Genomic DNA, 24,813 nt, shown 5'->3' with positions numbered 1-24,813 from the left:
GTGTGAAAATGGGAAACCACGGAAAACCATTTTCAGGGCTACCGACAGACCTACTATCTCCCGAATACTGCCTTCCTGAAATTTCATCTTCGCTTGAACCTTAAGTCTCGTGGAGAAATGACATATTATTGACCTGAGCTAAGTATTTGGTATGGGTGGGCCAACTCTTTTGTAGCATTTCTGAACAATACTCTTGCTCACAAACAAATTTCTGGATTGTATCGTTTGTGCCATCTTCTGCGGTTGTAAGAATGAGGGACAGTTCACGTATTTCTGCGAATGAAAGGACAGCTTCTTTATTTTCTTCGACTTGGGTATAACCCCTGACGTGACTATGGCTGGAATGAAGTTACCAATAAGACACCTTTTATGAATGCTAAAGATTCCAGGTGAAACGAAATTGAATTCTTCGTCAGGTGGTTTATACAGAGAGCTGACCGTCAAGTTTCACACATATAATCTCAACATTGTTTTCTTTTGTGTGATGGGCACTGATGACCTTGAAAGCTTATTTAACAAAACTGAACTGCTATAATATAGATCGTTCTGCAACCAAGATCATCCCGGGATCCTTGGACGTCTTTGTTGTTCATCCTTGTGAGTTTCTTGAACGCATAACACGCCACACTACTTTTCATTGCATAGTTTATGCAATAGTTGTTCTTTAGTGGTTGACATACACTGAATGTTAACAGAGATAATTGTCATGGCTGGCACTAAGCATGGATGTTTGTATGACTGAATCGATGGAGTATGAAAATAGAGTCATTCCACAACATTCGCAAGAAACGGGCCAGTAAAAGAACAAAACAAATAACCTCGTCGCTTTCACATCCCCCTATAATATTCTATACCCATAGAACCTGCGACTGTGGCTTCGACAAACTCCCCGCACATTTTTTCTTTCTTTGTACACGGTCAATTATACATGGTATACGTTAATACAGTGCTACATTTCAAGAAAGGATTCTTTATATGTAGAGAATAAAAATAGATTAGGGTTAAGAGGGGATCATGATCTCGTATTTCCTCTTAAAATGATCACGAACTCCAGCAACAGTAGTGTACTATGCTATTGGTGAAGAGGTGGAAGATTTAGCACAACTTCAATCAATCAATCAATCAATCAATCAATCAATCAATCAATCAATCAATCAATCAATCAATCAATCAATCAATCAATCAATCAATCAATCAATCAATCAATCAATCAATCAATCAATCCTGATCTGCATTTAGGGCAATCGCCCAGGTGGCAGATTCCCTATCTGTTGTTTTCCTAGCCTCTTCTTAAATGATTTCAAAGAAATTGGAAATTTATTTAACATCTCGCTTGGTAGTGATTCCATTCGTTAACTCCCCTTCCTATAAATGAATATTTGCCCCAGTTTGCACTCTCGAATTCCAACTTTATCTTCATATTGTGATCTATCCTACTCTTAAAGACGCCACTCAAACCTATTCGTCTACTAATGTCATCCCACGCCATCTCACCGCTGACAGCTCGGAACATACCATTCAGTCGAGCAGCTCGTTTCCTTTCTCCCAGTTCTTCCCAACCCAAACTTTGCAACATTTTTGTAACGCTACTCTTTTGTCGGAAATCACCCAGAACAAATCGAGCTGCTTTTCTTTGGATTTTTTCCAGTTCTTGAATCAAGTAATCCTGGTGAGGGTCCCATACACTGGAACCATACTCTAGTTGGGATCTTACCAGAGATATGCTCTCTCCTTTACATCCTTACTACAATCCCTAAACACTCTCATAACCATGTACAGAGATCTGCGCCCTTTATTTAAATTCCTTTTATGTGACTACCCCAATGAAGATCTCTCCTTACATTACCACCAAGATACTTACAATGATCCCCAAAAGGAACTTTCACCCCATCAACACAGTAATTAAAACTGAGAGGACTTTTCCTATTTGTGAAACTCACAACCTGACATTTAACCCCCTTTATAAAACACAAACACTTGACGACCATCCTCCTAACAGTAATGTAAGGATTAATTATTGGAAGAGGTCCGATACTTCGACGAATGAGAACGAAAAAAGGACCACATAGGATGTGAAAAAGATATTATAATAATAATAATAATAATAATAATAATAATAATAATAATAATAATAGTAATAGTAATAATTTATTATTATTATTTCTACGTCCCACTAACACTACTTTTTTACGGTTTTCGGAGACGCTGAGGTGCCAGAATTTAGTCCCTCAGGAGTTCTTTTACGTGCCTGTAATTCTATCGATACGAGGCTGACGTATTTGAGCACCGTCAAATACCACCGGCCTGAGCCAGGATCGAACCTGCCAAGTTGATGTCAAAAGGCCAGCGCCTCTACCGTCTGAGCCACTCAGCCCGGCAATGTAAAAAAGAAAGATCTCGCAAATCTAATCCCTTCAGTGTTGGAAATGAACAAGTGTTGACCAAGGGAGGTCCGAAAGGAAACACTAAAGAGAAGATCCTGGAACAAGCAAATGGAAGCAGTGTCAGACTCAGTCCTGCAGGTCACCGAGCTCGATAGCTGCAGTCGCTTAAGTGCGGCCAGTATCCAGTATCCGGGAGATAGTAGGTTCGAACCCCACTGTCGGCAGCCCTGAAAATGGTTTTGCGTGGTTCCCCATTTTCACACCAGGCAAATGCTGGGGCTGTACCTTAATTAAGGCATCGGCCGCTTCCTTCCCACTCCCAGCCCTTCCCTGTCCCATCGTCGCCGTAAGACCTATCTGTGTCGGCGCGACGTAAAGCAACTAGCAAAAAAAAAAAAAAAAAGTCCTGTAGGTTAGCATCATGACTTTTCTGCCAGTTCATTCATGTTCCATTCTGTTTTTTTTCCATAAATTTTAGATAGAGTTGAGTATCTAAAAACATGAGGTCACGAAACTATCAGACTGCATTCTTGGGATAGTGAGTTCGAACCCCACTGTCGGCAGACTGAGGGTGGTTTTCATCGGTTTCCCATTTTCACACCAGCCGAATACTAGTGCTGAACCTTAATTAAGGCCACGGTCACTTTCTTTTTTGTTTACAAGTTACTTTACGTCTCACCGAGGAGACGCAGGTAGGTGTCTCATGGCGACGATGTGATAGGAAAGGGCTAGGAGTGGGAAGGAAGCGGTCGTGGCCCAGCATTTGCCTGGTGTGAAAATGGTAAACCGAAGAAAATCATCTTCAGGTCTACCGACAATGGGGTTCGAACACACTATCTCCCGGATGAAAGCTCACAGCTACGTGCTCCTAACCACATGGCCAACTCGTTCGGTGGTCACTTTCTTCCCACTTCTATTACTTTCCTATCCCATCGTCGCCATAAGGCCTATCTGTGTCGGTGTGACGTATAGAAATTGAAAAAGAACGACGTGCACTCGGCACCACGTTTGATAAGGTAAGTTGGTATAAGTCCTTCGTAACTTAGCCTTCACCTCTTCATTGCGAGTGCCCTCTTGTTACAGCTCCTACTTATTTTGTACCAGCAGTCCTCGCTATTTCCATGTCTATTAATCCACCGTATGAATAAGATATTCCGAGTCCAACTAACTTTCATCCTCGTACCGCTAAGTAGGTCCAAAAGGAGCGATTAAAAAATTAATGTCGTCTGAGAGCTCATTCCTTTACAGAATAATATCATTGATCGCACACAATGTTTTGCTGCACCCTGATTCAATTTCACCGATTATCATCTCCTCGGAGAATACACACCGTTAAGTACTTCAGTCACCTACCAGTTCCGGTTTCGTATCCCCGACCTGGCATTCAGTCCTCTTAGGTTTTTTCCCAACTGACATCACCTTTAACCAGAAAATGGAAATTTTCATAATATACCCCACCAGTTTCTTTCCAAGCACCAAAATATTAGATTGAAAGCTTTCAGTCCACTCTGGGCCATGATGAGACGTTAAATAAATAGCAAAAATGAACCAGTCGAGTAATAAAAATTAATTGACGTCTTCTTTTCTTTTTTTTTTTTTTGGTGGTGGCATGAGGTAGATTTGTAATCGTTATCCAGGATTAAACATGTAAGTGAAGTGAGGTTAGCTTCATACATGTAATCATTATACATCACAACAAATGAACGCTTCTTCTCAAGAACATATTTTGTTCTGATTAAATAAATTAATTATACGTAATTCGTTTCCTCGCCCCGAGGAGGCGCAGCTCTCCTCTGGAACACTGCCAGTGGAATTGAGCTACATGTACCTTTTTAACCACGTATCAGCCCTACTAGTAGTATCGGGAATAGAATGCGGGCCTCCAAAGACGGCCGCTAGTAACACTAACGTCACACTACAGAGGTGGTCTTTACTTCTGGTAAATGAAATTAAATGGCGTATGGCTTTTAGTGCCGGGAGATTCCAGAACGGCTTCGGCTCGCCAGGTACAGGCTTTTTGATTTGACCCCCGTAGGCGACCTGCGCGTCGTGATGAGGATGAAATGATGATGAAGACAACACATACACCCAGGGAAATTAACCTATGATGGTTAAAATTCCCGACCCTGCCGGGAATCGAACCCGGGGGCCCTGTGACCAAAGGCCATCACGCTAACCATTTAGCTATGGAGCCGGACGTTACTTCTGCTGTAAGTCTTTCACTTGTCCTGTTTGTTCCTCCATGTGAGACTGTAACAGTCTCGTGTTTCATACGCGCTCGGAGCTCTTTTAGCTGTCCCCTGGGCACCAGTTTCCCCCCAGTCACATAGATCCACCACCGGATGCTCGTAAAAGTGTGCTTACTGCTGCATCCTGGAATATGTTGCTGCACGGAAAATGGGCAGCTTTCCGCAGCCCTTGTTGCTCTTGAAATATTTATACCGGAGGAGATGTGTTTTACGAGCGAGTGATCATACATCTTATTCGTCGATATAGTGCCATATAAAAGTGAACGAAATGAGGGTTAATGATCAGTTAAAATGTTCGGCTTAAAAGTCATTGCAACAGTTCGGGAAATTAGATTGTCTAGTAGCAAATAAATATACGGATACGTATGAATCTGCTACCATATCCGTAATCAAAGTAACAATCAGTGATGATAGTATATTCACCTTGACAGACAGTTTGACTTAAGATAGAAAGGCCATAATAATGGTCTCTTACGTAGAGGAAAATGAAAACAACCCTAATAGGCTTGGCCTACAAAGCGATTGCTGCTCAATGTCTTGCAGATTACAAGGTAACACGTTGTCAGCGTAACGAATACTTCCGGCAGTTATTTTTGGATTTATACACCGGGACCACTATTTCATCATCAGATAACTACTAAACTATTATCACGTAGGCTGTGTCAACGTTGAACTAGCCCTCTGACTCGACCTGCTCGGGAATCGAACACACAACTTCCGGGTACACGGCAGGGTCACCGGAGCAGGGGACCGGCTTAAGAAGAGCAGATCATAGAGGGATTCATGATCTGCTTAGCATATAGCGCCGTCGCTCTAATGGTTCTGGGTTTTAAACATTTCTCTTGACAAATGAGAAATGTTTCGATGATGATGATGATGATGATGATGCTTGTTGTTTAAAGGGGCCTAACATCGAGATCATCGGCCCCTAATGGTACGAAATGAAATGACAAACAAAAAGGTCAAAATCATCCAATGACCAAAAATAAATAATCATGAAGGATGAATGGATGCACATGAACCCCCCCCCAAAGAAACCAGTGGATCGGACACAAAAAAGACCATAAATAATAGTCTTACTGACCAAGGGACCACTTATAAACCACAATTCTGAATCGAGTTTGGTTGATGTCTAAAGGGGTCCTTTTTTTTTTTTTTTTTTTTTGCTAGTTGCTTTACGTCGCACCGACACAGATAGGTCTCATGGTGACGATGGGACAGGAAAGGGCTAGGAGTGGGAAGGAAGCGGCCGTGGCCTTAATTAAGGTACAGCCCCAGCATTTTCCTGGTGTGAAAATGGGAAACCACGGAAAACCATCTTCAGGGCTGCCGACAGTGGGGTTCGAACCCACTATCTCCCGAATACTGGATACTGGCCGCACTTAAGCGACTGCAGCTATCGAGCTCGGTTAAAGGGGTCCAAAATCCAGGCCGAAGGCCCCTCAGAATGGTACTTATCGCTTGTAAAGTAGAACCATGGTATTTGTCATGTTGGGGTACTAATCAAAAGCAGCGAAGACTCGCGGTGTTCCACACATGATGGTACTACTCACAAGTATTGTACGTCGTACAGAGAACGCAGACCTATGGTGTCACTCATAGCCAACGCAAACCGATGATGTTCCTCACCTAGGTGTACTAATCACGGGTGCCGGTATTCCTGTGATGTTCCTCACATAGCGGGTACTAAGCGCAGGCAACGCAGACCCACTGTGTCGCTCATATAGTGGTACAACTCACAGGCAACGCCGAGATCCGCGGTGTTGCTCACATGGGTACGACTCACAAGTACTGGAAACCCACAGGAGAACCAACTCATTGCTGCTACTGATCACAAACCTGTTTCGTACCTAATATAGTGGTACTACTCGCAAGTACAGGCAACCCATGGTGTTCCCCGCGTGATGGTACGAATCAAAAGTAGTTTCATGGTTCTACTTCAATCATCCCTTGGTCGCCCCTTTTAGTCGCCTTTCACGACAGGCAGGGGATACCGTGGGTGTATTTTTCGTCTGCGTCCCCCACCCACAGGGGGCAGATAGAGGGAAAAAAGAAGTAACGGACGAAGAAAGGCAAGGGCCACGAAGGGCGTGAAAATGAAAGACTCCCTAGGCCTCGAATGCTCTAATACCGTCGGGGTCGGAAAGGAACAAGAGTTGACCAAGGGAGGTCGGACAGGATAGACGAAAGTAAGGAGCCTGGCACAAGTAAGTGGAAGCAATGCCAAGACTCATATAAGGGCCCCGTGGTCGCCAATCTACACTCACAAGTTGAGAGCCCCTTGGGCCACTTGTAGTCGCCTCTTACGACAGGCAGGGGATACCGCGGGTGAATTCTACATGTGCGTCCCCACCCGCAGGGGGTAGTATGTTTAGTCCGCGAGAGGTATTTTACCCTCAAGTCTGCCGGCAAGCCGGTTAGGACCCCGTATCCGCCACCATGGACGCGCCACTGGGGGGGGGGGGGTGTATCACCTCTCCTCCTGTTACGCCAGCGTAGTAGGTTCGTGGAGAAATGTTTCATTACAGATATTTCATGCCCCGAATATTTACGGTCTGCAAATACTTAGGTCCGCGATGAGTCTTCGGCAAATGTTAAGACTCCCTTCAGCTTGCCTCCTGAACATGTTAAAAAAAAAATCAATTTCTATAGCGATTATTTGAAGTAAAAGAGAAGGCGGACTTACCTGATTAGCACTGTTTTAAATATCAATGATGTTCTTGAACCATTGTTTTTATCTCTTATTTTATTACTTTATGTCTGATCAAAATAAGAAAGAAACAATGAATCGTATATATGTTAGTACAGTGAATACCAATAAGATTTAATAGAACGCAAAATATTGACTACTGGTACGTAAACCTGCCTTCGAGAATTGAAATTACTATCTAATAAGTAATTGGAAGTTTTAAATGGACTTTTAATACACTCATGTTCATAAAAACCAGAACACCTTGAAAGACTAGATAAGAAATTCATATTCACAGGGCATGTGCACTAGTATGCTCTGAAGAAATGATTAGCATTTGAACCATGTCGCCTCTCAGGTTCAAGGTCCATATCGGTATCTCGGCACACCACCACCGACTGGTAAAAAGTGCCTGCGGCTCTCGTTGTCGCTTTAAACTGAAGGTAATGTATCAGTGTGACTTTAGCAGACGTACAGAATGCCTCGAAGACGTATGCGAGAACTGTACTGTTAAATTAGTGAGTTTGAAGAAGGGCGCATTATTGGCTTGAGATAACGTGATGCATCCATCCAGGAAATTGCCGCTGGTGTGAGATGAAGTGTGTCGGCAGTGCAACGGGTGTGTACAGTATAGTTCACAGAAGGCCGTGGAACACGACGAGATGGGTCTGGTCGCACCATCCAGACCAACCCCCCCCCCCCTCCCGAGAAGATTGACACCTAATCCGAATGGCATTGCAGGACAGATCTGCGTCCTCCTCGACTCTGGCGCAACAGCGGAACAGTGTAACATATCGTACACTATCACTAATGAGAGTCCGTCGCCATTTATTACAGTCTGGGTTACCGGCGCGTCTTCCACTTCTCCGCCTACTTTTGACTAATGTGCATAAACTTGCTAGACTGCAATGATGTATGGAACGACGTCACTGGGGACAGGAATGGCAGCAGATTGTGTTTTCGGACGAATCCAGGTTATGTTTGTTTGAAAATGATGGCCGCATTTTGGTTCGCCGCAGACAGGGGGAGAGGCATCACATTGACTGCATTCCCACAAGACATACAGCGCCCTCTCAAGTCCTTATGCAGTGGGGTACTATTGGGTACAAACACAAATAACTGTTGGTGCGTGTCCAGGACACTGTGACCAGTTTCACCTACGTTAATGACACCCTGCGTCCCGTAGCCATAACCTTTCTGCACGACATCACATATGCCATATTTCAGCAGAACAATGCGCGACCATATGTTGCTGCACGAACACGTGCCTTCTTGTTGTCACAGGATGTCAGACTGTTGTCCTGGCCCGCCCGATCACCGGACTTGTCGCCAATTGCAAATGCGTGGGATATGGTGCAACGACGGGTGCGGCGCTGTGACCCAGTGCTAACCCCCAAAGATGAACCGTGGAACCAGGTGAATGCAGCATGGTTGGCTATGTCCCATGACGCCATTCGCGCCTTATACGCGTCGATGCCATCACGCATGCCCTTGGAGGACTCAATGCCTACTAGGCAACAGGACACATGCTGAACCTGGGTGACTGAAGAACATACTAATGAACATGTCCTGTGAATATGAACTTCCTATCTAGTCTTTCAAGTGGTTCTGTCTCTTTTATGAACATGAGTGTATATCTCTCGAATAGGTGTTACACTTTCCAGGCTTTATACGGCATTTGAATGGAATCAGAATATATATTATAGTACTTTCTTACAAACCATATTGAGTGCAGTTGTAGACTGGAGTTGTAATTTGATGTCTATAGATTTTTGTAATCTTAAAGAAGCTACACAAAGTTATGAAAAACGCTGGAGTAAAATTTAAATTTTGTCCTGGTGGCTTAGTCATTGTACGAGGGCTAAAATTATGGGAAGTTCCCTCCATTTAAAATGAATAGTATATCGTGATTAACAGGTGTTAAATCTATTCTTGGAATAAAACACTTTCTTCCTGAAGCCTAGGCCGTAATAATTTCTGCACGAGCCTTACTGTTTAGCTTCAGTCAGTCAGTCAGTCAGTCAGTCAGTCAGTCAGTCAGTCTTGTTCCGTTGCAGCTTTATTAAATCTATTAACATCATCGCACTCTACGAGTCAATACTAATGTACCTACGTCATTTGGTCACCTATCAAACTATTCACAACTTGTTGGTTGATGACGTTTCTTGGGCATTAAATTGCTATTTTGGAAAATTTTACTCTCACTTGGATGGAAAGAAGAACAAATAAATCTCCCACAAATTCTTTTAAAATCTATTTTTGCTGAATCTTGATAATGCCGTTTGACTTAGTTCTCCGCTGCCGAGTTTTAGAAGCCGTTCACTGAGGCTATAAAGTTGAATATTTTAAACGTGACTAGACAACAGTTGCTCTTGACAGTGAGGAATTACTGCCAGGCACTGTCGGAAGTCTGGCCGAGCAAGATCACTTTTCTAGCGAAAGGTGTTTTGTTGTTCATTATAAGTAGATGATCTACTGCTGGAAAAGCGGAACAAGGTGCCATGATTGCCTCGTCCCATACGTTTAAACTAGCCTCTGTATTTCCTGATATTCTTATGTTACACGTAGAGGTCTTCGAATTTAGAGTCTTTATTCTCTATTTCATGTGACTTAACTTAATTCACCTTTCCGCAAAGGTATCCTTTTAACTTCATTTGTTTGTCTCCGTACCTGCATACTTTATCTTTGCCGTTTTTGCCTTTGTTTAGTCTTTTAGTTTTCTCATGGAATTTTAGTACGTTGGATAGTCGGCTCATTTACATTTGTTGATTTAGTTCAGGTAATTCATACAACCTCTGACAATTAAACATTACTTTCAAGTGAGACCTCGGACAAGAAGACCCCAATTCGATAAACTGGGATAAGGGAAAGAAAGAAAGAAAGAAAGAAAGAAAGAAAGAAAGAAAGAAAGAAAGAAGACTAACTAGAAGGAGGAGAGAAAACAATAGGTACCTTTTCAACTTTGAAACACTCCTATGCAACGACTATTCTGCAGTCAGATATTCATTCCTTCCGATAGATCTGAATTTACATTTTCAGAATTTTCTTACTTACATTAATGATTTGTATGGTTTCTGTGTGGATACGTCAGTGGGTTTTGAGATATTTATTTCAGTCTCCTGTTTTATACGTTAGTAGCGGTATGGAGGCAGTGGTTTATCAGTCCACACTCAGCGGAGGGATTGCATTGTTAGTCGGGTTTTACAAACTCTAGAGCATAAAAGTTTCAACGAATGGTGTGCAAATATAGTCATCAGCGAACATCATCACCGAAATATCGACTTGCAAAATAGTTTTACCATTCCATGTATTTCTGTTAATCCAGAATTATATACTATGATTGGCATACGAATTTAATTAGCCAATCGTGAATAGTGTAGTAAGGAGAAATGCATGAAAAGTAGCACAGGTTTTTAAAGCATCACTAGCCTGTAGCTTCCACCTCTGAATGAATGTAATCTACTGTGGGTATCTCTACTGTGATTTCTTAACGGTAATTTTACGGATATAGACACGATTATCGAATAGAATAAGCTGTCTCCTGGCCGAAAAACGCAGCTAATCAAAATAATATACCCTACAGTACCAAATCACCTAATAGGCCCATACCTAGGTATTTATAGGGTCACTTGAACTACCCTGGCTGTTTTTTCTTTTTACAGTGGTATAGGACCTAACATCATACAGTATTAAAATATCGAGTGTTTCTGGGCATGCGAGAATTAGGAACGTAGTCGCTGTAGCCTCAATTAACGTTCAGCACACGTAATTGCCAGTGAAACCACAGAAAATCGACTTCATATCGAACTCATCATCTCCCGAATGCAAGGTCACATCCACGCGCTTTAAGGCTGGATACCCTTCCTGATATCATCTAACTTTTCACCTGAATATTCCATACTACCACAGATTGGGATTCGAAACTCGACGATCCGAATGGAAAGCTATCAGCAGCTTAGCCATTGCTTTGTTCATACCCTCCTACTTAGGTCTAGCTCAGAGGTGCTCTGCTGGACGCCCGTTGAGTATAGCCCAGTAGGGCCGGACTAGCTTGGCGTAAATGCGGGCAGCTTACATAGCTGTACGTCACAGTAGTAAAATAAAAAATGTAAAAACGATATAATCGCAAGAAAACCAATCTTTTCAACATATTTCTGTTTGATTTATATTTCGCTTGATATACACAGTCAATTTTATTTTCTTATATTCATACATTCGAAGAAAACTGACACATTATAATTGTTGTTACAGTTTACAAAGGGAGGCGTACAGGGTTTAAGCGTAGAAGCTACAATGTACAATTTCTTGGATGGTAATGACAGTATTTCTATTAAAAATATAAAATTCCTGTTATTAATTCAACCAAACGTAATACATTTACGTAATTCAACAAGTTTAACGCTTGATTTTGCACACTGTTGTAGTGTTAATGTGACCTTTCGTGCTCACTGAATTTCAGAAAATACTATTTAAAACCTACCAGGCGTTCGATGATGATAGCTAGCCTCTAAGTGGCGAGGGAGTTTTATCACGAGTGAAGACACAGATATTTACTATCCGAGATTGAAGTACAACAACAACAACAACAACAACAACAAAAACAACAATGTAAATGCATCTACCAAATAGTATACCTTCTGCAGTTTGCCTTCAAATGAATAACCTACCTGATGTTATTCCCGGTAAGCATGATTGCATTGTTGGTGGGTTTATCAGATAATTTAAACCCAAGCAACCACAAGCCACACTCCGTAATATATTAGAAATATTTCTAAAGCATCTCTTAAATTCATTACGCAGAGTACAAAAATAATTGATGTTATTGACCCAACTCGTCATTGTATCCGGTCAAAATACATAAACTGCAATTTACATACGAGGGTGAGTCAATAAACAAGTCGCAAACATGTGTGTGCCTTATACCATTAGAAATTACGCGCGCAAGTTTCTTTATTTTTTTGTTTTGTTTTATAAGTTGCTTTACGTCGCACCGACACAGGTATGTCTTATAGCGACGATGGGATAGGAGAGGCCTAGGAATGGGAAGAAAGCGCCCATGGCCTTAATTAAGGCACAACCCCAGCATTTGCCTTGTGTGAAAATGGCAAACTACGGAAAACCATCTTCAGGGCTGCCGACAGTGGGGCTCGAACCCACTATCTCCCGATTACTGGATACTGGCCGCACTTAAGCAACTGCGGCTATCGAGCTCGGTCGCGCAAGTTTTGCCAGCAGATGGCAGCATATGTATGCTTGTCGTACGACATCTCGCAGGCACTCAGTCAGTCAGAGGCTTTTAGTGCACGATGGCACATATGTTGCATGACTGTACACGAGAAGAACAGCGTGCAGTTGTGTGCTTTTGTGGGCCAAAGGACTGTCCACAGAAGAAGCGCATCGCGAAATGCATCCCGTCTATGGTGACAAATGTTTCTCACGGAAAGCTGTCTTCAATTGGATCCAGAAGTTTAACCATGGAAGGAAAAGCATCAGAGATAGGGAGCGTCCTGGTCGTCCTGCGGAGGTGTAAACTGCAACCATATTGCAGCGTGTGGATCAACTCATCCGTGGCCCCCTGTGATTTTCATCTGTTTGAGCCCCTAAAAATCATTTGGGTGGCCGTCATTTTGATACAGATGATGCCGTAATCTACGAGGTTACACTTTGGCTGCGACAGCAACCAAAGGACTTCTTTGCTGCTGGCTTTCAAGGACTTGTAAAGAGATGGGATAAGTGCCTGAATGTACAGGGTGAATATGTTGAAAAATGAAATAAATGTCAGAAAGTTACTTTGATTATTTTTGCCTCAATTCAGTTTTGCGACATTTATTGACTCGCCCTCGTAAATAACTTATTTCTTACAACGTAAATTGAAAAATGACGTGGATTTCTGTCTTCTTTCATTATTTTCTGCCTGCATTTCACCGCAGTGATAGAGAGTGACTGGGAGAACTTTCCTCAACCTTCACGGCCTGGACGTTACCACGTCACTGTGTCTGAAATGCATACGCTCATCGCCTGCCTGCCCGCACGCTCGCAGTGCTGTGTGCCCGCGGGACGAAATGCCCAGCTTGAGCACCTCTGGTCTAGATCATGAATTTAATTAATTGCATGGACATTCCTACACATTTTCGATATATAGCAACAACTTGTACAAGTGATTCAAAATATCGAGGTTTGAGGATGGTACATAATCTTGGTTAGCGTTGTTTATCACTTACCTGGCGTTCATGATGTGGTCCTCATGGTTACCGCGGTTGAGGAAGACACCCCCTGGGAACACCAGCAGGCAACACAATAGGAGGAGGAACACTTCTAGGCCCTTTTTACCACGATCCACGAAGTCTCCATTAAACACGTATGGATTTTCCGTGGACGGAAGACCGTTCTGTGGAAAAAAAGGTTATTATTTCTCAACCATTACAGCAATATATTTGTTTGACAGCAATAAGAGTCAAATGTTTCAAAATGTCAGTGGTAAATTCAGGAATAAGAATATGCTTGCCTTTCTTAAAATTATAACAGGCTGTTTAAAGATTAGTAAAACTTTGTTCTTATCAAAAATTATGTTTCCAGTTACTTATTAAGAAAATACACATGAAGAACAGTGGTCATTCATTGAGTATTGAGTTACGTACCTTATTTGAAACGAATTATTCTAAACAAAATATAAATTCTGAAATTGAAATTTATTCGTTTTCTCTAACAATAAAAGTGTGAATATTTTTCATTAAAACTACTGACGTCCACAGTAAGTATTTATAATGTTCCCTGTGACAAAATACACTGCACCTAACTACCATCGTAATGAAAACTCATAACTTGAAGTGCACAAAAGCGGTATTTGGAGAATAATTAATGAATAGATACTTCCTAACGAAGGGCATTTGAATGTTAAAAAGGACTAGCTCCCCTAACATTCTTTTAATGAACGAGCTCAAATATGAAAATTCTATTTGATTGTGATTTACCTAAACGTAGCTTAAAATAGCTTAAATTAAATATGAGTTCAGAAGAAGATGTAATATACAGTAATATTCGAAAATATAAACAAAATACATCCTCTGTAACTCAGCGGAAATACTTTCAATTATTAATTGGGAGTATTATTCGAACAAGGGTAACAGAATGAATTTTAATCAGCATGTAGTGCATAAAATAGTATGAATTTGAATGGATTTATGAGTATTATTTTGAACTTTGTAATGTATTCACATTTTCAAAGCAATTTACTGAAGCATGATTATCACATTTTAAAATGTTTCACATCACCACTCTAAGTCTATTTAGCCGTCTCTGAAGCTAATTTAATATCGTAATTCGACAGACAGTCCCTTAATCTGCTGAAAGAATTAAGAGGGTAGTTCAAAAACAGTTTCCCGGTGAATGACAGCCGCTGCACCGTGCGAATAAATTAACTGCAAGTTTAGTGCTAAATAATAAAGACCAACAGTATTAACTGTTGGAAAGTTTATAAAACTAGCTAGAATATCTGTCAGAAAACTGGTGCAGCAACCTACTGTTTTATATCCTTATACCCTTCTATATATCCACAGAGTACAACTAAAATTCTAAAACTTTACGCGTTATAAAGTAACTAAATTACGAACTGTATGCCAAATGAAACTAGCCGCAGGAGTACGCGTTTGAATTTCGATCCTTCAGCTGACAAGCAGTGATGATGTGAACCATTAATAATAAGCGCTGCTTCATAATAAGGACTTTTTTAAAAGGCCATTTACATACAACTAATTGGTATTCGTTATACGAAAACTCAGAGTAATGCACGAAATTCTATTCTATGACCCAAAAATTAATGTCTAGTACATTACTACAGCAACAAGAATGATACGACTGATAAGTATCTTCAATATTTACTAATACTGATATCTTTGAACTAAATTTTAACGGGTATTTCAGACTCTTGACTTAAAAGAAGAGGATCTGGAGTACATACAGTATGTAATTTAAGGAATGACCGAGCTAGCAGGCTACGTGGTTCCGGTCACGTAACTGTGAGCTTGTATTTGGGAGATAGTAGGTTTGAACACCAGTGTCGACAGCCGTGCAGATAGCTTTTCGTGATATACCTTAATTAAGGTCATGGTGGCTTCCATCCTAGTCCTAATTCTATCCTATCCCATCCTCGCCATAAGATTTGTCTGAGTCGGTTCTACGTAAAAGCAAATAGAACAAAACCAATAAATCAAGGATTGCAGTGAGTAATCTGTCTGGATACGAATTAATTAGAGTAGTTTTTGTAGACAGCTCGTTTCCCGAACTAAAACCTGGTACATTATTTATGTGTTTGTTCAAAGGAGAATAAGCACTGACATATTAAAAGTAATGGGATAGCAGTATTTAAAGGTAATGGTCGTGGCACCACCATACCATGACGTCTTGGAAGTTCCCAGACTTGTATGAAGTGTGATCTGACATCTCAAGAGTGCGTGTAAACACCGTCTATGCTGGTAGTAGCAATGCGATGTGAGTTATGGCCCTTCGAACGGTGCAAGATAGTGGAGTCCAGTTGGATGGAACATCGCATTCCAAGTTCTGAGTACATTTAACATTCCTTGGTAGGGGGTGTAACGTATGTTTCGTGGATACCTCATGGAAGGCACCACCACCCACAGTGAACAGCGCAGTGACCAACCACGGATGCTCAATCGTCGCGATTAGTGGTGCGTCTGGCTGGAATTGTCCGTGGTAACAGACTGGCTCATATCACATTCACATTCAATACAGGAGGTACCAGACGCATAGGCACAAGGTTAGTGCAACTCTCCTTAACGTCAGTGGTATGTGGGAGAAGAAGGCCTACCAGAGTACCCTTGTTAACACCAACTCTGGGCATAGCGTCTCACCTGGGTGTATGACGTTGCTAATTGGACCCTAGAGGATTGGCGATATGCAGCTTGGTCCGCTGTCACAAGTTCTAGCTGATGGTAAGGTTCGGTTATGTCGCTGACCCTATGAAATCATGTACCCAGTTATCAATAAGGCACCATACAGGCTACTTGTACCTCCATAATGGTGTAGGTTGTGTTCACGTCCAATAGGCTGGATACGCCGATCCACCTGAACAGGTCGTTGAGCAGTGACCACTACGTTGAATTGCTTGAGCAGTGACCGTTTGCAGCCCTTCATGGCCTTCAAGTACCCCTACAACGATGAGAAATTCCAGCAGGATAATCCACCGTGTCATCGGGTCCAAGTTGTCCAGAACTGGTTCGAGGAGCGTTCTAGAGAGTTTCAACTACTCCTGTGGCCATCTCGTTCACCTGATATGAACTCCGTCGAGTATTTATGGAACACAATGGTCCATTCACACCCTAGACCCCGTACCAATAAATAGCAAAACGTTTTGGGTAGTATACAAAACGGCATGTGACAGAATCTCTCTAAACGTGTGGAAACGATTCCACAACGTGTTGCTGCACTTGGCCAAGCTAGAGGAGGCAATAGATGATACTAGATCTCTATCTCATGACTTTTGGCATCTCAGTGTATATTCTCCCGGCCCTCGTACAGTGTAAGTGCCGTAAAAGTTATTTCGCAAGGAACTGTTGAAACCTGAATATCATCTAGCGTTACAACACTTGTCAAACTGAGAACATCGTTAACGTCTTCTACAATATGTTAAACATAATTAACTTTTATTCATTGTTCCATCTTAACAAATAATTTTTACCAGGTTGAATATATTGCTATGGGTGAGCGTTCTTGTTTGTTGTCCAAACCGATGTCTCATAGTGTTAATCGTTGCGCAAAGAGGACGGATACAATTTGAAGAGTTCTTAACAATGATTAAATAGAGTGATATACTTGCCATTTCTACAGAAGAGCACCTTATGAGGTAAGCAAAGCAAAGTCACCTCCGTACAGGCCATGAAGACCCTTGGAGGAGTGGAAGGTAAAGGTTTCCACCATTGTTAACCTCGGCACGTGATGGGGTAGAGTGGTTAGCTCTACGCCCGGCCGCCTTTGCGCCCAGAAATAAACCTGGTACTCATTTTTGGTGTAGGCTGAGTGAACCTATGCCATATGCACCTCCGGAAGTGGAAATCTCGTTTCTTAAATTTTACGACTTCCTGACGGGGATTCGAACCCACGTCCTTCCGGGCGAACCGAGCACGCCTTTACCGCCTCGGCCAGCAGCCCCTAGTTTATGAGGTAACTAAACATTAAATTTTCTTAAAGTTCACAATATATCCTACCATTTGCAGTGGAGCATTATATTAAATTACGTATATAGACTTTCATTATCTTCGAGATGGCCATAATTTCAACAACATTGGAATCAAAAAACAAGGTACCTAGAAGGAAACCGTAATCATTTCATCGACTGCAAATATTAAAAACATTTTAGACTTTAAATGGAGGCACATGCTTCTCCCTAGTGCACCGTCACTGCATTGACCTACATAGGAGATTTGTAGTGGTGTCTCAACCGCGCACTAGCACCAGCGTCTTGGAAAGGTGTAGCATTTCAACGATGAGCCCACTGCTACACTGGGGCGAAACGCTGATAATTTCACGATTGAAAAAGTCTAAATACTTAAAGAGCTTAAATGTTTTTAACACGGAATTCATTTATGATAAGTTCCAATTATTTTTATAAATACAGTTTTCCCACGACGAGGCTGCCACAAGGACAAGAAATTCAGGGATTGTGCCTCGAGCTCCGATTATAAATCCATGGACGGAGATGTTGTCTAAAAAAAAGGCATTGAAGAAACACTTTTTATATATCGAAAAGCGTTTAGACCAGTTATTCTTGTGTGGTTTTGAATAATAATAATAATAATAATAATAATAATAATAATAATAATAATAATAATAATAATAATAATAATAGAGAATCCGTGGTTCAGGCGGCAGCGCGCCGGCCTCTCACTACTGGGTTCCGTGGTTCAAATCGCGGTCACTCTAGTGAAATTTGTGCTGCACAAAGCGGAGGCGGAACAAATATTTCTCCGGGTACTTACGTTTTTCCTGTCACCTTTCATTCCAGCAACACTCTCCAATATCATTTCATTTCATCTGACACTCATTTATCATTGACCCAGAGAGGTGCGACAGTCTTCGGCAGCCGGCACAATTCCCATCCTCGCCGCTAGATGGAGGCTTCTTTCATTCCATTCCTGACCCGGTCGAATGACTGGGGACAGGTGAATGAACTACATTCAAATAATAATAATAATAATAATAATAATAATAATAATAATAATAATAATAATAATAATAATAATAATAATAATAATAATAACTAGCAAATGTACCCGTGCTTCGCTACGGTATTCTACATTGTATACGGATATCGAAGTAAATTACTGTACAAGCAGTGAATGAGATTTTTTTAATTTGCATGCAACTTAGCGTCATCCAGAAACAGCACGAGGAAGTTCTCATACGTTTTTCCAATGTAAAGTGCGAGTTGCGGAGTTGTGATGATAACGGCAGGCTCACTTGCCTACCGCCATTCACAATAGAGTATGAACGTATTCATTATAATTGGAGGTTCCATTACCTACTGCGCGGTCACAATCGATTATGGGAGTTCTTGTTACAATGGCAGGCGCTCTTTCCTACTTCCAGACAGATTATAGTTGGGGAGTTTTTATTATAAAATCAGGCACCTTCCCTACTGCCAGTCAAAACTGAGTTGTATTGTTATCATTATATTTACAGGCCCCTTTCCTTAAGGACAGTTACACCGAGTTGGGGAGTTTGCAATAAAATAGCAAGAACCCTTTGCCTAATGCCAGTCACAGTTTAGATGGGTAAATTTGTTTATAATGGAGGGCACACTTGCCTACTCCCAAACACAATCGGTTAGGGGAGTTTTGAAAAAAAAAATGCCTGCTCCTTTGACTTCTGGCAGTCAAATTGAGAAGTGAATTAATATTTATAATGGTAGTCCCTCGTTACTAATGCTAGGAGTTGAAAAAGGATCCCATTCCTACTGCCAGTCAATGTCCATGGGGAGAGTAATGATTAGCATAGCAGACGCCCTCCTGCTGAGAGTCACTATCGATGTAAAATATTAAGTTATTGTAATGGCAAACATTCCCTCTTCACATCGCTACAAATCGACTTCGATGAATATATTATGACCTTCCAATGACGTGTAATTACATATCAGGGAGTCATTGAAGGTCATAATTATGATAAATGCATATGGACGGCATAGATGTAAGATAAATTGTTGATGCACGGCGAATTTATATATATTCGTAATATATGAGCCGACACAACTCGCGAATTGATGGTAGATCTTATGGAAGAGAATCGGTAGATCAAGCTCAGAACCCCGTGGTATACATCGGACCGCATGAAAACAGTGTAGTCGCAAGCGAGTATCAATAAATATTTGCAGTAACAGCTGAGAAGAAGAAAGGCCAGACATTACATCTAGTATTACAGACGTCAAGGAGGCCATGGATTGAGCCGGAATTACGTACAGTTAATCATATAACAGGCGTGTGGTGTGACGTAGTTCAAGTGGAGAAGAATAAACAATAGTAGCGTGTGTTCCTTTGTGAATCTCCGTGATAACGTTTCCTCAAATATCAAAATCATATGTAAAGAAGTCAGGATCATAGTTATGTGGTTCATAGAAAGCAGCCTCATTATTATTATTGTAAATAATGAAGTTAGAATTTGTTTCAATGTTAATTCTTGAGTAGCAGAAAAAGATCGGAAAGCAAATAGTGAGCACAGCTCTTGTATGCGAATTAAAGTCTTTAAAATTTAAGAAGTTGAGGCCTAAATAACGTTTGATAAACTAAATATAGCATTGAGCGACACTAATTTATACAGGCCAGTATTAATCGATAACAGTGGACTTGTAAATCTGCATGATTTCGCTCTAATTATTTTGTTCGAGTTTCAGATTGAACCCAAGATGTTGCCTATATTTGTGAATAAGAAAGTCCATATAGAGGAGATGTTCGAGTAAACCAGTAGGATCCTGGTGGATCCGCACCCTGCCGAGATGAATGAGATGGCTGAAAAAATAACCTGACGACCAATACCTGTGGAGAAGCGAGGAAATCAGATGAGTAGTCGAACCTTGCCCTTCTTGTTCACTTGTAGATGCTTATAGTAGAAGTAGATATTTTTAAATGTCACACAGGTGATATAAAGTGAAATAACTAGAATGTTCTAACGTGCTAACGGTGTTGGTATAACGTCATATAATTCTACTGCGTATGTTAGAATAATGTTTTCCGTCGGTGAATATTAGGGTTAGGCGATTTTTCCTGTGTTGTTTTCCGTGTTAGTGGAACAGCTGTGAAGCGAGTGTGATCTTGAATGCTACAGGTAAGTTTGAAGTACCGATGTGTGAGATATTTGATGTGGTGATCTTATAATATGAATAATTCCGCGGAGTGTTGTGATATGTTTTGTGGATCGATTCAGTGATGGTTGTATGAATAATAGTGAAGCTCTTCAAAGATATTTTAGCTCATTTATGTAGGAAACGAGTATTTTCGTTATGTGGTGGACATTGTGTGGCGTAAAATATGTAGGGTCATCTAAAGGTATAGTTGACGGTATAATCAGAGAATGATTTATTGAGTGGTGAATTGCGGTAGTAATTTAATTCTTTGAGATGGCCAATGGTTAGGATAGTGTTATTGAGAGGTATTTCCGCTGCGTATGTTTGAGTTTATTAGATGAGCGAGTTTCGTAGCGTTGATTGAATGCTTTTCGAAGAGATTGGTTAGTAATACGAGCTGACTTAAGTTTAATTTGGTATCCCATGGAAAGCGGAATGTATTTTACGAACACACGAGTAGGATCTTCGACAAGCTACTCGAACGATAATTAGATTGTGGGAGTGTTGTCACCTGTACTGTAGATCAACTTGTAGCATTGCTAGATGTAGTAAGTTGGCGCTGTAGAAGTATTTTCCAGCAGGATGGAGTGGAGCCGATGCAACGCAGATCGTCTGGCATTTGATCGTTCACTTATTTATAACAGTAGTTAGTACTTTATTTCAGGTGCAGCCATATGATGCCCTTGGTTGGATGGAGACATGCATTTATTTATTTATGGAGCAATGATACTATTATTATGTATTTTAAGGATTTTCTGTGTTTATCATGCGCCGTTAGAAAATTCAAGTAATTATTCAGTTAGTTAGGTTATAATGAAGTAATAGGAAAAGTAGAGCAGGTTCGTCTAAAAATGCGTCAGCGAATGAACAAACAAGATGAATGAATAGAAACTGAAATTGCTGATTTTCCATTATATTAATTTACATTTATTTAAGTGAATCAGTGTTGTGTAATGATGAGATTTCAATTTAATGACTGACAATTATTTTTCAAGATGGACTTGATTCTTTTAATGCAGTGCGATAAGAGATGCACAAGGATAATTTATTTTACGTTGCATATTCAGTTGTTCAATTGTAGTCAGTTAATTTCATTTTATTAAAATTATTATATTTCCAATTTCTCATTGCAACTTTCATTTATGCCTAATTTAAGTGAACTCATTATTTCGAGACTGATGTTGGATCACTACCAGGTTAATCATTGATAGGATGTGACCGCTTTCCTTCCGAAGGGCCATGCCCTGAGTGGAGGAGCATGTAAACCACTGAATTCTAGTCGAGTGCATTATGAGATTTATTACCATCTTCGAACTAGGCGTCCCACGAACGGTCACAATATACATATCGGCATACGAAGTTTAATCATCTTTACAGATTAATTGTTGCTAAACTATACATCATACCGGCAAACGGATTGTACTATAAGACGCGTCATTTAGTGGTCTAAATGGCTGGTCTTACGATAGCATTACTTTTGGGTACTAATATGACAGCTACAAACATCGAATTTGGCTCACGTATGGATACTGGGTGGGCCTTGCTCGTGTAGAATTACATGATTCTACCTTTCGTATAAGTGATTTGAACTACGAATTATACGTGTACCTCCAAACGAAGGTTTGAACCGTCATTAAAATTGCCTAAACATTTTTCGGGGGTAAAAAAACGGAGTATTGAAAGATCTTGGAAGCTTACCGTCGATTCGCCACAAATTTGCAGATTGTCATTATTACACTTGAAACAGATAGCTGTACGAAAATTTAGCCAAAAAGGTCAATATATAGACACACGATCGTTACGAATTTATTTATATAGATAGGGAATCTGATATACGTAAAACACATTTTGGGCTCTATGTCCGCTGGGCTTAAGCTGCAAAAAAGGCCGTTCATGATATCTCCATTATTAATCCTCCTATCGAAAAAATTGTACACGAGAAAAAAATTAGAAATGGATTTCCATCAAAGTTGGTCGATTTTCAGTCAGATTGGTCTTGTGTATTATATTGTGGGAGATTAAAATCACTGTTTCGGTTCCCTATAAACCCCCAGTTTATTCCGGGAATTTGACATAGTATGGAGCTAAAAATTACATTTGGACAGGTGGATGCTAAATGTAAAGTTTGGTTGAAATATCTCCAGTAGTTTTCAAGTTATAAGAAATACGCTTTACACGCACCCGCCCTTGACTTTAGTCCGGTGGGACTTGTACCGAAAACCGGCCCGTTAATGATATCTCCGTTATTAATCCTCGTATCGCAATGATGCACAGGAGATAAAAAGTTAAAAAGCTTAGAAATTGATTTCGATTAAGGCAGGCAGATTTTCATTATGTTTGGTTGTGTATATTCTGTGCGAGCCCAAAATCACGGTATCGGTTTCGTATAAACCCCCCAGTTAGTTCATGGATTTAGAAACAATATTGGCCCTAAAACCTACCCAAGGACAGGTGGATTCTAAGTATGAATTTTGGTAAAAATATATCCAGTAGTTTTCGAGTTATAGACAAACAGACAAACAGACAGACACAAAGCTAAAAAATATGCAGATCGATATTACACCTGAAACGGATAACTGTAAAGAAATTTCGCCAAAATAGTCACTGTACAGACACACGGTATTTAAGTTATTTATATAGATAATAATATTAATGTGTCAAGTTACATAGAGCTATTTGTTCAACTACAACTACTTTCGTTGCACGATGAGACAATTTTACAATGCATTTAATGTTCAGTACTATTTCTTACTAGCAAATGTACCCGTGCTTCGCTACGGTATTCTGCATTGTATACGAATATTGAAGTAAATACTGTACATGCAGTAAATAAGATTGTTTTAAAATAGCATGTCTCTTAGCGTTATCCGAGAAACAATATGCAGAGGTCCCCATACGTTGTTTCCAGTGTAAAGTGCTTGTTACGGATTTGTGATGATAACGACAGGCTCACTTACCTACTGCGATTCACAATCGAGTTGGGAAGTTTACATTATAATTGCAGGCCCCATTGCCTACTGTGCGGTCACAATCTATTTGGGGAGTTTCCGTTACAATTGCAGGCCCCCTTTCCTACCTCCAGACATATTACAAATTGAAGAGTTTTTATTATAATGGCAGGAAACTTCCCTACAACCAGTCAAAATTGAGTTGTGCAGTTATCATTATAATGCTAGGCCCCTTTTCCAACTGCCAGCCAGCTTCCTGCCAGTCACACCAAGTTGATGAGTTTCCATCAAAATAGCAGGCCAGTATGCCTAATGCCAGTCACATTTTAGATGGGTACATCTGTTTATAACTGCGGGAACGCTTGCCTACAGCCAAAGACTGTATGCTGCATGCTCCCTTGCCTTCTGAAAGTCAAATCGAGAAGTGAATTATTCATTACAATGGTAGGCCTGCCTCATTAATGCCAGTTACACAGGAATTGGAGAAGGACTCCATTCCTACTGCCAGTCATAGTCGGTGTGCGGAGTACTGATTACAATAGCAGACACACCCTTTCTCGATCGCTACAAAATCGACATCAGTGAATATATATAGTTCGACATACGAAAGTATGTGCTTGTTTACAATATTGCAGACCTTCATTTACAGATTAACTGCTTCTAAACGGTACATCATATCGAGAAAAGATTGTACCATAAGACGCCGGATTTAGCGGCCTAAATTGCTGGTCATATGATATCTCATCTATTCATGGGTCAGATTGAGTTAGAAACTTGGGTAAAATTTGTGTAAGATTATCTCACATTGCATTGCTTTTCGGATAATTAAGTGACAGCTACATACATAGCATTTGGCTCACATATGGCTACTGGGTGGACCAATTTTCGTGTAGAGTATGATGATTCTATCTTTCCTCTAAGTGATGGAAGGTATGAATTATGTATGTGAAAAGTACTACTTTACTTAAGATCGAGAAATAGAGAAAAGTCAAACGTAAAATGGATATAAATACGACAAAAAGTCGTACGACCAAGGTTGTAGATCACTCGAAATTGAACGGGGATTGTGCCATCCGTTATGTGATGATACTTCCCGAAGGTCTGCACCATCATTAAAATTGCCTCCATATTTCGATATTCTTCGGGATAGAAAGGGAAAAATTTAAAGCTCTTGGAAGTTTTCCGCCCGTTACAG

General features: G+C 40.7%; 1 protein-coding gene across 1 annotated transcript in view; it reads right to left on the bottom strand.

Annotated features, from left to right (window-relative positions):
* rdgC (retinal degeneration C) overlaps positions 1-24,813 on the bottom strand; it is a 1,179,561-nt gene that overhangs the window by 277,129 nt on the left and 877,619 nt on the right. Inside the window, exon 8 of the mRNA XM_067148666.2 lies at positions 13,544-13,710. Coding sequence (XP_067004767.2) covers positions 13,544-13,710 — 167 coding nt within the window. The remainder of the gene's footprint in view (positions 1-13,543; positions 13,711-24,813) is intronic.

Source organism: Anabrus simplex, chromosome 1 (assembly GCF_040414725.1).
Source record: "Anabrus simplex isolate iqAnaSimp1 chromosome 1, ASM4041472v1, whole genome shotgun sequence".
Taxonomy (NCBI): domain Eukaryota; kingdom Metazoa; phylum Arthropoda; class Insecta; order Orthoptera; family Tettigoniidae; genus Anabrus; species Anabrus simplex.
Note: the sequence above shows the minus strand (reverse complement) of the source record. Positions and strands in the feature narration are given on the sequence as shown.